This window comes from Culex pipiens, chromosome 3 (assembly GCF_016801865.2).
Source record: "Culex pipiens pallens isolate TS chromosome 3, TS_CPP_V2, whole genome shotgun sequence".
In the NCBI taxonomy this organism is placed as follows: domain Eukaryota; kingdom Metazoa; phylum Arthropoda; class Insecta; order Diptera; family Culicidae; genus Culex; species Culex pipiens.
Genome location: NC_068939.1, coordinates 167,303,005 through 167,319,541, shown reverse-complemented (window position 1 = coordinate 167,319,541; position 16,537 = coordinate 167,303,005). Strand labels below are relative to the sequence as shown.

General features: G+C 34.3%; 1 protein-coding gene across 2 annotated transcripts in view; it reads right to left on the bottom strand.

Annotated features, from left to right (window-relative positions):
* LOC120419107 (uncharacterized) overlaps nucleotides 1-16,537 on the bottom strand; it is a 103,812-nt gene that overhangs the window by 17,666 nt on the left and 69,609 nt on the right. Inside the window, exons 7-9 of one of the 2 annotated variants that reach the window (XM_039581705.2) lie at nucleotides 10,546-10,647; nucleotides 10,298-10,430; nucleotides 9,951-10,128 (exon numbers count right to left, since the gene is read on the bottom strand). In XM_039581705.2, coding sequence (XP_039437639.1) covers nucleotides 10,017-10,128; nucleotides 10,298-10,430; nucleotides 10,546-10,647 — 347 coding nt within the window. In that variant the 3' untranslated portion in view covers nucleotides 9,951-10,016. The remainder of the gene's footprint in view (nucleotides 1-9,950; nucleotides 10,129-10,297; nucleotides 10,431-10,545; nucleotides 10,648-16,537) is intronic. The other variant, XM_039581711.2, reaches the window with a different exon arrangement.

Sequence of the window (16,537 nt, the reverse complement as noted above, 5' to 3'; positions counted from 1 at the left end):
GCAATTTAAAACGAAAATACTAAAAAGTATAAGAATTGAGATTTAAATCGTAAAATACTTAAAAATTTACTTTCATCATAAATATGTTTAAAACACTGTTTTTTTTTTAATCCGAGCCGATCCAGCATTTGTGGCTGAATGAATGACAACTAACTTGTTTCTTAAATACTGTTCGCAAAACAAATTAGGCGTCGTCCATAAAGTACGTACGCTCTTAGGGGGGGGGGGATTTACCGAAGGTGTGACAAGATGTGACGAAGGGGGGAGGGGGGGGGGTTTGCGATATTGTGACGTCACGCTAGGTTTTTTTTTATGATGCCAAATATTAATTTGAAATGTACACAATTAAATTAAATCCTCTTTTTTAAAACTGTTTGCTTACTATTATTTAGAAGTCCGTCATCAGGGGTGACATTGGGTCTGGGGGTAAGATTGGGTCATACAAATTTCTGCATTTTTGTATGACCCAAATTAACCCCCCAGACGCAATGTCACCCCTGATGACGGTATCACATCATAATTTATTATATAGTCATTTTTTTCAGCTGGAACTTCAATATTTTGCAAATTCTTGCTTGATAAAAATAAAATCTTTGAAAGCAGGGTGTTCATAAGAAAACTGCTATAAATGGTTTGAACTTATTAGATACAAAGCTGTGAAGAACAGTTTTCAAGTTTATTTAATGCTTGAATATACCGGGTCTTCTAATTTTTAAAAGATACAAAACTTTTTTTTTATATCACAACAAGCCTTACCCGACAAACTTCGTTCTGCCTTTTTTTCGTTTGTTGACGTTTTTAACTTTTTTGCTTATTTAGCCTCCTGTGATCAAAATTTGATTTTACGTAACTTTTCCCATACAATCTGCAGATTTTCCGGAATCGGTTCCAGAGTGGCCAAAGTGTCAATTCGTTTGCGTATAAACCTTCCTTGGGCTTATACAAACCCAACGCAACAAAAAGCAACTCGATCCGACGTCCCGTTCTGAATTGATTCGCGTTCGAACAAAACCGTCAAATTTTTATATATATAGAAGATGTTTATTCTAAAAATGAATAATTAGGATAATTTAACTTATTTTTGTCATATTAAAATTGCCAAAAATACCAAAATTATTAGAGTTTAAAGATATAAAAACTATAAAAAAAATCCCATCGAAAACAAGGGGGGGGGGGGGGGGTTCTGGTAAAATGTGACGTACTTTTTGAGGGGGGTTCAACCTTGTGTGACAAAGTGTGACATAGGGGGGAGGGAGGGGGTTAATTTTGCCCGATTTTTGCGTGACATACTTTATGGATGACGCCTTACACAATTCCAGTCAAAAACTTTTTTTTTTGTTTTCAAAAAGGCCATCGCAAATATTTTTCGCAGGTTTTGTCACACTCCGTACCCCTCACTCCGCTCTCATCATCTTAAAAATCTGGAGGCAAAAACATATTTTTAATTTAAAATCTCAAAATTTCAATGGTTTTAAATCAACTAGAAAACAAATGTTTTTGCATTGTTATGAGCTGATACCTATATTCAACATGATGAGGCTCATTTGAAAATATTTTGAATATTTTTGAAAATCCGTTGAAGCGTAAAAAAAATTGTTTTTACAAAATAAAAATTATGTTGTCCATGCTTATTTATAGGTGCGTTAAAAAGAATTAAAGAAGAAAAAAAAAAATCAAATATAATATTGATTTCAAACAAAAGTTGAATGAATGACTAAAGCTGGAGCGATTTTTATTTCGTTCAAAAGACGATTAGGGGGTTAAAAGTGTTTGTATATTTCAAAGGAGGCGCGCGAAAAAAAAGAAGCTTTGTGAATGATCGTGCGCATCCATAAAAAAATATAAAAAAATAAAATTGGACACATAGGTATTTCCTTTCGAACTATCCATGAAGACATTTTTAAAAGTACATTGATTCGCAATAAAAATCATTTTCCCTCATGGCGTCTGACTCAATAATGTGAAACAATGCATCGTTTCAATATTTGAACGATTGAAAGTTCAATAGTAATTTGCAGGTAAAATTTAAAATTCAATAGTAAAAATACCATGCAATTTAGATATAAACTTACATTAAAATTTTATTTGTTTTTTTTTTCTACTGTAAAATAGCAGAATTGATGTTTGCAGATTTTCTTTTAAAATAAACAGATAGAGTAGATTGTAAAACAAACTTAAAATATTACACCTTCCAAACTGCAACGCTCATGCCTTTTCCCCCACTCTTTTGCCATTCTCAGAAACGATAGGAATATGCAGCTGAAAACCCTGCAATGGTCCAAGCTCGTGTCGATGTCCACGCGTGTTCAGTCTTGGGTAAAATCCTGTTGCATTTTCCTAATCCGAATTTTCCGAATCGATGGCAACGGGTGCGGAAAAATCATAAAATCGCTTTCGAATTACCAGCTTGTGCGGACCAACTGACCAGTAGCAGTGTTGCCATGGCAGTGCAGTTGGGTGCAATTTAATGAAACTCCATTTCTTTTATGAGAGGGGAAATATTAAATTTACCGAAAACAAAACAAATACCATTTGGACGCACCTTACTGGAGCGGGAATGTTGGGCTGAAATTTAATTACCAACTAACCAGAATTCAATTATGGGTTGGAACGGGAAATTCAATCTGCGGTGGAAAAAATGGTGAAGAAGAGGTAAGATTGGATACCAGAAAAAAAGTAAGCAAAAAGTAAATAAAATCTTTCTGGTGGCTCTGCTCTTGCTCATAACTGGACACTTGCTTTACCTTTTATTTTTTGGAGTAGAAATGGAAGCCATTCAAATGGTGAAGTACATTTCACCTGCTATAAGAGGATTCTGTGGGTGGCAATTGACCTACCTGTGGAATTGCAGTTGGTTGAATCGACAGGATTTGTTCGGTTTTGTAGTAGATGTGTTAGTGTCCTCAACAAGTGATGCCAGATTAAAAAGAAGCATTTGTAAATTCATTTGAGCGAATATTTTCCATCTGATGACTTTTTTCTACAAATTCCAATTTTTTACGATCCTCCATGCAAAGCAAACGGAAATCTGTACAAAAGTCAATTTGAAAAGCTGGCATGCAAAATGAACATAATAAAATGTACCATTTTGCTACCCTTTCCCAGGCTGACAAATGGCTTTCAATATACTCTGTGGACGTCCATTTCCAGCGGCTCCAACGGCTGACCACAGGCAAGGTAGCCAAATTTTCATGGAAATTGAAAATGTATGAGCTCAATAAAATGAATAGCTAGACCTCGGCAAACGATGTGAATATTTAATCGAGGCCGTGTTGGAGTCGAGCAACCATCCCTCCCTCCCCACGCAGATGAGTTTTGAACGGTGCCGACCAAATGCAATTAATTAAACAAGCCGCTGAATTGCCACAAACTTTTGGGCCCCACGAGCTAATCTTCCTGCTAAACTCGTCAAAAGCTTCCGGCTGTCGATGGCAGTTAGGACAGGCGGCGGAACAATGGTAATCTTCTCAGAATCACGTTCCCGAGCGGAGGAGAAGGAATAACGAAGTAATTAATCACCCACGAATACCTTTACAAACTTTAAAGCTCGCCCACGCGCCGAACAATGGGCTTTGTAACGGTGATAGATGAAGTCATGGGCGGGTACTAACATAACTTTGAAAATAGAAAAATTTCATTGAAGGACCAAGATCAGTGATGGTTTCTAAACTATTCTTCGAAATTCTATTGTGTAAAAATTTCTCGTCAAACATGTCTGATGAATGAGGCTGACTTCATTTTTCTATTAAAATGTTGATCGAAACTTAATCTTAAACATCACACAATAACGTTTTGCCAAAAACGGGATGGCACTGTACTTCCTCAAATGGCCTTTCGCTGACTTAGTTTTCCGTCCTTTATATCTTCTTCTCTGAATCTTAGTCAACCTATCCACCTGAAATTTCATGAAATTTCTTCTATAATTTGTGTCATATTTTACAAAAATAGTCAATTAACAAAAAAAAAAACAAAATAGAAAAATTAAATAGAAGCAGCATTTGAACGACCATTACGGCAAATTAAAAAGACAAAATATAGGGGTAATTCTCCGCCAACTCACACAGCAGTTGCCCCGACCCCTCTTCGATTTGCGTGAAACTTTGTCCTAAGGGGTAACTTTTGTCCCTGATCACGAATCCGAGGTCCGTTTTTTGATACCTCGTGACGGAGTGGCGGTACGACCCCTTCCATTTTTTGAACATGCGAAAAAAGAGGTGTTTTTTAATAATTTGCAGCCTGAAACGGTGATGAGACAGAAATTGGGCGTCAAAGAGACTTTTATGTAAAATTAGACGCCCGATTTGATGGCGTACTCAGAATTCCGAAAAAAAACGTATTTTTCATCGAAAAAAAACACTAAAAATGTTTTAAAAAATCTGCCATTTTCCGTTACTCGACTGTAAAAAATTTGGAACTTGTCATTTTATGGGAAATTTAATGTTCTTTTCGAATCTTTATTGACCAAGAAGGGTCATTTTTTCATTGAGAACAAAATTTTTCATTTTAAAATTTCGTGTTTTTTATTACTTTGCAGAGTTATTTTTTAGAGTGTAACAATGTTCTACAAAGTTGTAGAGCCGACAATTACAAAAAAATGATATATGAACATAAGGGGTTTGTTTAAAATCATTACGAGTTATCGCGATTCTACGAAAAAAAAGTTTTGAACAAGTTGCTTTTTGCGTTTCTCTTTGTTTCGTCGTCCGTGTCTGTCGCGGGTGACCATGAACGGCCATGATGTTTTTAAGCAAACCCCTTATGTTTATATATCAATATTTTTGTTATTGTCTGGTCTGCAACTTTGTACAAAATTGTTACACTCTAAAAAATTACTCTGCAAAGTTAGAAAAAACACGAAATTTTAAAATGAAAAATTTTGTTCTAAATGAAAAAATGACCCTTCTTGGTCAATAAAGATTCGAAAAGAACATTAAATTTCCCATAAAATGACATGTTCCAAATTTTTTTACAGTCGAGTAACGGAAAATGGCAGATTTTTTAAAACATTTTTAGTGTTTTTTTTTTCGATGAAAAATACGTTTTTCCGGAATTCTGAGTACGCCATCTAATCGGGCGTCTAATTTTACATAAAAGTCTCTTTGACACCAAATTTCTATCTCATCACCGTTTCAGGCTGCCCCTCCGTCACGAGATATCAAAAAACGGACCTCGGATTCGTGATCGTGTTCCCGTTTTTGGCAACACAAATTTTTCATACGTTTCTAGTTGCACAAAAGCAAAGTCTATTGTACATTTTTGTGTGAAGTTATGACCTGATTTTTAAGTAACATTTTCAATGAATAATAATATAAGTGTCGTTAGTCTGACATTTTTGGCACAAGAAAATGTTTTGAAAAGTCGTGTTGCCAAAAATATTAAGTTTTTGCATTTTTATTCAATTACTAAATTATTAGGATAGTTTAAACTAAACTTTTAAGTAACATTTGACATAATTCTAATTCTTCTTAACGGTTTTCATGAAACCAAGTAAGAGTTTATTCTCATCCGCATCTCAAAAACTCAAACTTGATTTCAAAAGAATCATTGGACGAAAATATTCAAAAATGTTAGTAACTGCCAACTTGCTTGTGCTCGGTACAAATAAAATTTTGTTTTGTTTTGAAAAAAATAAGCATGAGAATATCATTGTAAATTCAATTCAGTTTTTAAAAGATTTGATTTTATTATAGTTTTGACCCAATTACCCTTTAAAATTCGGAAGATATTTGTTAAATAATTTGTAACATGCACAACTGATTCATTCTTAACTTTTAAACATTAAATTCCAATTTCCAAAATCAAATTTTGACATTTAATCTAGAAAACAAAGCAAATTGATTTGAAATACTTAATTAAAATTCTTATATTAAACTTAAAGCAATGAAAATTTCACTATAATCCTATTTTACGCCTTGCATTTGTCAATTTCAATTAAACACTGCTTAAAACATATTTGTAATTTAATTTTTTTCAAAAAGACATGAGAAGATTATACAAACATTGTTTTGAAAAGATAGTTTAGTTTTAAAAATGAATTTTTTTTCGAGACAAATAGGCAAATTTAGGCCAACAAGGGAAATTTGTTTAAGTAAAACATATTGAAAAAAAAAAAAAAACGCAAAAGGAAACTTTGACGTAAATCGATTGCAAAAATAATTTTAAATCTTAATAAGATTTTTTGTGGGATTTTATTTAAGTACCATAAGGGACCATCCATAAACCACGTGGACACTTGAGGGGAGGGGGGGGGGGGGGGGGTATGGCTATTGTCCACGCTCCATACAAAAACGTTTTTTTGTATTGACAATTGTTCACGAGGGGAGGGGGTTGGGGGTTAGATTTCCAAAAAAGTGTCCACGTGGTTTGTGTGTTAAATATTTATAATCGCGGACTTTCTTTTATTTAAAACAATGTAAACATTTGTCAGTTGCACTTCAACTCTGCTCGTCCAAGGACGAGCTCATCTTTATTAAGTATTGCCATGTCGGTAGATCAACTACCTCCCTAGTATTATAATTGACTACCTATCGACTTTACTTCATTTTACCTCTAGATTTAGTCATTTTTATTGTCTTATATCGCCAAACAAAGATGGTAAATATGGAAAAAGGGCGTGTTGTGGTTCAGGCCACAACATGTGGATGGTCCCTTCAAAAAAAATCAAACCATCCACATTAACGACCCCTGGGTCTTTTGTGGTCTCTATTGCAAGTTTCTGCTCGAACCTAGGAGTCCGAAGGCTTGAATGGGGAGAGCACCCAAACCTCTTTCTACTCCAAGGAACCTTCCACCCCAGTGTTTGAACTGACGACCTTTGGATTGCGAGTCCAACCGCCGCCAGCGATTCCACCGGAGTAGGCTTGGTTTGGTGTGTTGTTTGTACTTATGGCATGGAGACGACTCCTACACCTGGAATGACTTAACGGCCTAACAACAACCAAGGCCGGGACCGACGTTTTACTTCCTCATCCGATGGAAGGTTGCAGCAGATGGGAATCGAACCCAGAATCATCCGCTTACAAAGCGGACAGCGTAACCATTCGGCCACGCACTGGTCCCTTATTGTCCTTTATTGTTATGCGGCATCTTTTGAGTTTGAATGCGCAAAACAATTATCGATGAAATCTTTTTTTTTTTTTAAATAGTGGTATCTGGTAAAACAAAATAATCTTACTAAAAAAACTTCAATTCATGATGCTAAATCTAATTTAAAATTATTTGACTCATAAATATTCAAATTTTCAAAGTGTCACAAGCAGCGATGGAAGAATCTTCATCAAAAAAAAATCTTTGACGCTCATCAAGAGAAAAAATCTCTCGCGCACGAAATATCGGTAAAGTTAAGCTCAAAAATCATCATCTGAATTATTCGCAGCTTGCAGATGTAACATTCATGTCGAAAAATAACTTGTCAGTGTTCGTAGATGAACAATGTATGTAAACAAAGCGAAACCAATTAAATAAAGTGATGCTGACAGTGAGAATCACAAAAAAATCTTCAACTGATTCCGAAGAGTTCGGGAGCGATTTTCTTTTGCCTTTTTCTTCTCCTCTCTCTTTTGCGGGTGAAGAATGTTCGCAAGCGAATGTGATTTTTTACGATTTTTCCGTCCCTGGTCACAAATGTTGCTAATAAATGATTTTCACAAACGTGAATCCTTCGGGTAATGTTTGATTGTTTTAAGTCTTTGGAATTCTCTAGGATTTTGCAAATCAACTTTTCACTGTACTTTTCGATTTCTGAGAATCTTTGTTCATTCCACCTTCGATTATTCTTATTTTTTGATGCGTTTTAGTGGACTTAAAGTGCCTACACAAGTTTTTTTTTTGATAGTATCGAAAACGCAAACAAAAAGAAATTAAAAAAAAATATTTTGAGACGAAAAATTGATTTGCTTAATCAAAATCAATTTAGCAATAATCTTTGAAAAAATATAGCCCCTTTAAAATGTAAGTCATGATTTACAAATCTGAAAAGGAGTTTTCAAGGAGTTGAGAATATTCCACATTTTTCACGTTTAAGCATTGATAATCTGATCAATAGTTTCCAAGATATCATTGATTGAAAATTGAAGGTCGATTGGATAGAACTTTAAAAAAACTAATTTCTGATACTTAATTTTTTTGATTATTTTTTTAAGGTCAAATTCTAGCATCAAAGGTCGGATTAACAATGTCCAAAAAAGCACAGTTTGAAGAATTTTTTAGCTTTGGAATATTTTTTTTCAGAGATGGAAAAAGATTTTAATAAAAAAAAAGCAATTTTGATAAATTATTCAACCTAAAAATTCCATTTAGAATTCAATCTTACATTTAAAATATTTTTTTTTGCAGTTCCTTCGTAATACTACTTACTTTTCCTGTCATTCTTAAACGACGAAATAGCCTACTTTTCTGTACCAAAAATAACAGAATCGAATAGCAACACTTTTCAAAAAAAAAGGTTGAAAAGTTCTACTTTTCAGCACTGAAAAGTTGAACTTTTCAGCACTTGTTTCGAAAAATATCACTTTTTAAAAAAAAATTGATTTAAACGATTTATTGACAAAATACATGAAAATTTGACTTAAAATTTCACTCAATGGGTGTTTTTCGGAATTGCAAAAAATGTTGTATGGAACTCGATGCAAAACTTGATTTTTTTCAGCACTCTTCGTATTTATCCAACTCGGTGGACCTCGTTGGATAAATGTACGACTCGTGCTGAAAAAATCCTCTTTTTGCAACTTGTTGCATAAACTACTATTTTATGTGTGCATTTTCGTTACTATTCTAAAAACACAATTTTTCAAAACGCCGAAAACTGAACGTCTTTCAAAACCTTTCTTTATCAAAAGTTCTGAATTGTCCTAATTAAAACCTACAACTTTGCCGAAGACGGCAAATCGATCAGAACATCTTTTCTCGAGATATAGATTTTCATATATTTTCGTAGCACTTTTCTATGAACTGTAGGGTGACGATAAAAAAATCGACATCAGGGATACCTTCTGATTCGATTCCTTAGGTAAAAATAAGTTTCTGTGCGAATTTTGAGCCAAATCGGTAAAGGTTTAGGGGTCGCTTTTTATCGTTGAAAATGGGGAAAATCGCAAAAATGTATGCAAAAAACATCGATTCAGTATTTTTATGCCAGGCGGTGCGGGCCTTGCCCAAAATTTTCCAAGTGTGAGATTCTTGTAGGAAGTTTAATTTGCTACAACTTTGTCAAAGGGTGCAAAACGATCCGAGTTGATCCTGATTTTTGGTGATTTTTTTAGAAAAATGTTTTTTCTTATGTACTTCCTATAAACCCCTTATATAATTTCAAGTATATAAGCCGGTTCCTTTTCATCGCATTGCTAATAACTCATCAGATCTTCTTGCACCCTTCAACAAAGTTGTAGGAAATAAAATTTCCTGCAAGAATCTCACACTTGGACGATTTTAGGCGACACATGCGCCACCTGCTGCCAAAATTCTGAAGCGATGTTTTTCCCCATACATTTTAGCGATTCTCCCCATATAAACTTACTAATTTTTGCCTAATGAATCAAGCCTTCAGTATCTCTTCAGATTTTCAAAAAAAATCAATTTTTCTTGTCACCCTAATGAACAGGCTCCAAATTTGTATGGAGACAAAAAATACAAAAATAAAAATTTGGATTTTTTTGCGAAATTCCAGAGTATAAAAATACGTAGAGCTTTAGAACTGATCAGATCTTAGAAAGTTTCAAAGATTTATTAATTAATTTTTATAACATGGATACATGTTGAAATCAAACACTCATTCTTTTAAAATGCGCACGCCACTGACGCCACCCACCTCCAAGTCAAACAAGATGAGCAACTTTTCAATCAACTCCTCTTTCCACCATTTCCCACCTGCGTTCCACGCGCTCATTCATTCGTTTCGCTTCCCCCAACTTTTCAGTCAATGAATCCACACCCTGGAACCCTGAGTTACTCACCTTCTCCAACCACTGCCACTGGTGGTGGTGGCCTTAATTCCTTGGGTCGTCACACGCTCTCACACCTTAAGCCCCCTGCAGGATGTTCTCCTTTTGCATTGAACCGGCGCCGTTGGTCTGCAGCAGGTCCAGCGAGGGTTGCAGAATCAGCGGCGAAGTAATCACCTGGATTGGTCTGCTGGAACGGTGACAGGGTTGCCAGAAGCGAAATTTTTAAATTAGGGGTTTGTTTTAAAAAAATTGCAATTTTAATTTTAATTTATCGTAAAAGTAAAAATTAAACCACAAATTTTGGTAACGTCAAAATTTACAGAATTTTTAAATCAAAAAAGCCACCAAAAACTCACTCGCCAATGGGTCCGGTCGTCCGCGTTCCGTGCATGGCCTGGGCGGTCCGGGCCCGGGCAATCAGTGTCATCACGGTTCGCTTGGTCGGGTTCATGCTGGACCGGGGACCGCCGAGCAGTGGTCGCTTTCGGGCTGTGGGATTGCAAAAAGTGAAAAAAAAAAATCATTTTACGTTAAGGTGGGCTCCCACGGACGGTTGAATTTGGGGGAGGTTGACACCGTGACCGGATTTTGGTCGGGACCTCACCTAAGCTGACCGTTTTGACTCCTCGCAGGGCCGGATGCAGGAACGCGTTGGCCGACTCGACGAACGCCAACGTTTGCGCCTCGATGTCCGTGGTGGGCAGGGCTGGAATGAGTTGCAATGAAATCGTTGTGTGATTTTGTGTGCAATGATATTTTATGTTTATGTTAAAAAAACAGCAACAAAAAGCTTGAAATACAAGAAATTTTATCAACAGTACCATCCTCAAAATTGCCATTACAATTTTCTATTTTCTTAAAATAAAAAAAATTGAAATTGAAGATTTTTCACGGTATGCAGGAAGCAAAATATTATAAATCGAAAACATCCATGGGTGATTTACACGTAGAAAGTTATGTTTCACCTTCCTGATTAAGAATATGTTCGATTCAAAATATTCTATCGGTGAAAATGGCGTTTATCAGAAAAATGTGTTTCCCATATAAAATACCATAGGAGGAGGCGAATGGTGGCTCAAGTAAATTTTAATAATTTTTTGACAAGCCTTATTGCATGTCGTGTTTCAAAACGTTTTACATTTCTTTTACCTTTTATAAGCACAAACTATCAAAAAAAAATATTTTTAATCAATTTTTTCCATTTTTATTTAGTACCAGTTAAATAAACACATTATATGCTGAAAAACGCAATTTTCACTAATTGAATATTTTGAATCAAACATATTATTAATCAGGAAGGTGAAACACAACTTTCTACATAAAAATCTCCCATGGTTGTTATCGATTTATAATATTCAGCTTCTTCCTTACCGTGTTTTGAGATGGCTTCAAATATGTATATCATAAAAACGCTTTGTAAAAATTAGTCTTAAGCCTAATAAATAAAAAAAGTGATAAATTACATCTTCATGTTCAGCTAAGATGAAATGCAACTTCGAAAAAATGAATCAATTCGGATTAAATAGAAAGACTCCTCAAAATCAACATTTTTAATTGATTGAATCGATTTAAACTACATATTCAATTCATATTTGAAAAGAATGATTAAAAACTTATTTTCAGCTGTGAGCTCATTGGTTTTGTATGTGTATTCAACCTTGTTTTTATAATGTATAGGTAATTTTCGTTGAAACCCCAATTATTTAGCTATTCCGGGAATATTTTTTTGAAAAATTTGTTTTTTTGCTAGAATTGTAAAAAAAAGCAATTTTTGGTCCACCCTAACACCGGTAATCTCTCTAATAACCAAACAAAAAATACGAGTCTTTTTATTTTGGAACTCCCATGCCAATTTTGAGCCAAATCAGAGTACTTTTGAACTGGATCCTGCTGCTTTATTAAAATTATATTTGACAAAATTAATATTTCAAAATTTTCTTATACTACAATATGGGTAAAAAACGATTTAAAAATTTTATATGAATTTTCACTGCTTTCGAGTTTTTGGTAAAAAATACAAAACAAAATCATCAATTTCCGTGTTAAATGAAAAAACTCAAATTTTTATAATTTGCATTAAATCTCTCTTGAGGACCCCGTGGCGCGGTGGTTAGCGGCTTCGGCTGCCGATCCCTCATGTGTGCTAAGGGGCCCGGGCTCGATTCCCGCCCATCTCCTCTGGGTGTTCGGTGTTTGTCCCGTTAGTTAGTAAATTCAGTCTGAAAAGACGGTGTGATGTCTATTATTAAATAACCATGCAAAGTATTGTATGCATTTTCACTATTTAAAAGTTTTTAAAAAAAAAAAACATTCTAAAATTTTCACAAATCAATGAAAATACTTAAATTTTAATAATTTGCAATATTGGTATCACGACGCGAGATTTTGTTTGAATTTTAACTTTTTTTAGAGTTGCAAATATTTTCAAAAATCAGGGTGCAAAACAAATATTTTTTTCACGAAACTCCAAAATTTTAACGGAAATAGACGTGCAATTAGCTGACAACACTTTAAAATGTATTTTCCTGCGTTGATAATTATTTTTAGAATGTCTGAGACTGCTTAGAAATATTTCAAATACTGATTATTTCAGAAAATGCAATGTACAGTACCGCAAAAAGTTTCAACAATGCTTAAATATTTTGAAAACTATTGACAGCTGTAAAATGCATTTCTAAACACTTTTTGAATTCATATGTTAAAACCATGGCATGTAATTTCATTTTTTTTTTCGCCCCTCAACTTTGGTCAGAGTCAAGGGACATAAACTTCAAAAATATTTACATCAGCCTTAGTGCAATACTAAAACTAAAAAAAATACCGTCATTTACGAAAATACTCAAATTATTATTATTATTGGTTTAATTAAAGACACTTTACCCCTAGAGTGGCATTCGTGTCGTATTTTGAAATGTTCAGAATTCTAATTCAGTTTCTAAATCTGTTCTTTATGTCAAATTATTATAATTTACAATATTGGTATCGAACGATCAGTTAAATTGATTTTTTTTTGTTAGATACTCGAATTTTTACAACAGCAAATTATAAATATTTAAGTATTATCATGATAACGTTACTTTGAAAAAAGAAATCTGCAATTTATCCCAAAACAGTGAAAATGCATCGTTTGTTACCAATATTGAAAATTGTAAAAAATTTAGTATTTTCCAAAAATACCGTATTTTTTGATTTCTAAGTACTTTTGTAGTACCCATTGCCGATATCGTTATCAGTCTCGTCAATCTCTGTTTTTTTTTTTTTTGAAAAATTGAAAGCAATGATTTTTAGAAAAAAATATTACCTCGAATATAATTTTGTCAATTTTGTGACTAAAATGTTTTGGTCCCCTAAAATATGTCTAAGAATAAGAAAATATGAAAAATTACGGTTTTTTGGGAAATCGTGTAAAATAGACCAACTTAAAATTTCTGAATACTTACATACCATTTTTGTAAGGACATGAAGCTGTCAAAATTATATAGAGACATGTATGGACGAACCAATGAAGCAAAAATGTATATTTAATTAAAAATCAAATGAAATTTAACTATTGGTTTCCGTGGAGAATTCTTCAAATCAAATCTTCAAATCTTCAAATCTTCAAATCTTCAAATCTTCAAATCTTCAAATCTTCAAACCTTCAAATCTTCAAATCATGTTTTCAACTGTATTAATTTTAAAATGTTCAAACAAAAATTAAAAATCAAAATAATGACAGTAATTTGGAATCTTAAAATTTTAAAGTGCTGATTTGGCCAGAAAACTAAACTTCTATACATTAAAAACTAATCCCTTGGTTGGTTGATAGCCCCAAGCGATTGATTGCTTTCATATCACAAAACTGCCAAAAACTATATTATGATTGGTTTTATCATCTTTCCCTGCCCCCAGGACTGCAATCAACCTCCAGACATCATTAAACAAATATTTACTTGCCAGAAGAGAAAGAGAGCCCTCCATCTGGTTCGCCGTGGGAATCCTCTCATAGCCAAGCCAACTCCATTAACCCGGACTGCAGACAACTCTATCAAGTTCTCCCCGCGGAGAATGGCATCCTAAAATGGCACGTTCCTGGCTGGTGGGGGGTGAGACGACGGTGGTGCCCATTCTTCCGGAGTGCATTTTCTACTCTGAACCGGTTATGGCGTCGGTCAAGGGTCAAATTTTACTGCGCAACATAAATCGTGCATTACTCGAGGTTCCTGAAAGAGACCACCTACACGTTTTTTTTAAGCGATGAAGGATGTCGCAAGTATCGAGCTATGAATTTTGAATAGTAAGTTTGTGATGCTGAAATTTGAATTGATATTTTTTCCTGAAATCTTGAACTCATTCAGCTTCTTCATATTTGCAGTAGAAATGCTTTGTTTCTCTCTTTCAATAATCCCAAATGAAGCTCGTTTTGCCCCACCTTGCAAACTTGCAACAGGCATCGAATAACTCATCTCGTATGCAAACTATGTGGCGCACTAGGGCTTTCCTGGAACTCCAGCATGGAATGCAAAGCAGGAACTCAATTTGATGAACTCACCATCAGTTCCGTCAATTCTGTTAAAAAAAGGCAGAGAGGTGATTTGAAGTCGTTACCTGTTACTTGGTGGCAGTTTCAACCGAGTGAAGTGAATGTTTTGGAATCATGAAATCAAGACTCGCAAAACTTTTATTTTTGAATTAAAATTTCAGCACTTTTCAAAATAAGAAAAAAAACTTTTTTCAATGAATCTAATTCAACAAAATTCATTTTAAGATTTAAGGTAACAGTCACGACAATAAAATAAACAACAACATTTTAAGATCTGAGTTCATAAGCCACCCTTAAAAAACTTTATTGTTGTCCAAAATAACACCCAAAATTGCTTTCAATTTCCCGGAATCACAGTTCACTTTCAATCGCCACCATCGTAGCTTTACGGCAGCAAAACCACCCACGCAACTGGACCTGGACTGGCTTCTTCGAGTTCGAGGCTATACCCACCTCAACCACCCTAATTAGTATGCACAACCAAAACAAGACACTTCGACCCTCGACACGCCATACAGCCAAGGCAGGCTTCCATTTCCAACTCGCGCCCAACGAAAATCTGTTAAACATTTTAAACAGGTCCCACTTTTTTGGTGTTTAACAACCGCCTAGCAGGTCTTTTCTCGGGATTGCTACTGGGTCATGGAGTTAACCCTCAGGTGACATAGTTTGTTTAATTTGTTAATTTTTTTTCTCAACTATTATTATTTTTATTTTTACATACTTAGAAATCAACAACGAGGTTGAAAACTGCAATTTGTCACAAAATCTTTAAAAATAATCGATTAAAAAAAATCTCCAGAGTTCAAAAAATAACTGAATTAGACCATTTCGACGTCGTCGTGCTATCTTGTCGCACCCGCCATTTTGACGTTCCGAGAAAAACGCGTTTTAATGTTTGACCTTGAATATACAAAAACGAGAGCACGCAATGTAAACAATAACAAACACGTTTTGTTTGGCTGACCATTCTGTGCATTGTCCCAAAGTTTGGTTGAAGTTGGTTGCTGGAGTCCCGAGTTATAATTACAAATGTTTACGGTAGTCTAGCTTGTACGTGTGACAAACGCATCCTGACTTTCCTGGCCTGAAATCCCTTTGGCCTTTTGTCGCACTTACATCAATTTTCATGGAGTGACATGAAAGCACGACAAGATTGAAACTACTTTCATATGTAAAGTGACAAAAATGCACGGAGTTTTTTCGGTTTTTGTTGAATATCTCAGGATTGAAATCGAATTTTGGGGATCTGTGAAGGTCAAAAGGTGAGGCATTGTGAGCTGCACAAAATGGCGTTCTTAACTCAATTTGGCCCAAAATGCACGTACGACATGTTAGCACGATGGCGACGATTTGTGGAAAGTCTGGATAAATCTTGTTTTATTCTACATTTTTGTAAAAACTCAGGAATTTCCCTAGGTCGCGATAAATGATGATTTTACTGAGTGTTAAAGTTGAATTTAAGGATACTGAAGAGTGGTTGAATAATTGATAATTTAATAATAGTCATGTTTAAAGGGAAAACATGGCCAGAATCAGAAATTATCCATGAATTATTTATCCATGAATTTGGCAAATTTTATGCCAAATTAAATTTTGTATTTTTTGGAACTATCCATACAAAAGTGGTGAAAAGATTTTTTTTTCTGATTTGCTTATTGATTTAGTGTCTTAAGGTAAGTTATAGGGATTTGTTTAGGACAATTTAGAAAAAAATTTCACTTTCTAAAATAGTATCAATTTTTAATAAGCTTTTTAATTTTAATCTCTTAAAGAAGGACTTCTTCGATTTTTGATTTAATGATATGTTGTGGGATCAAAAAAGACATTTTTTTAATTCAAAAATTAAAAATATTTTTTACTAACCCAAACAAAATAAAAATGATTCTAAATGCTGGGGAATGCATTTTAATTTGATTTCAGGTGATTGCATTTAAATTTCCATTGACATTTTGATAAAATATTGTTTTTTTTTGCACCACGGTTTTTCGACTCGACTTTGAAGGGGTGGGAGACAAAAACTTTAAATAAAATTTGTACCAGCCTAAATACCTGTGTAAATTTTGAGCGAAAT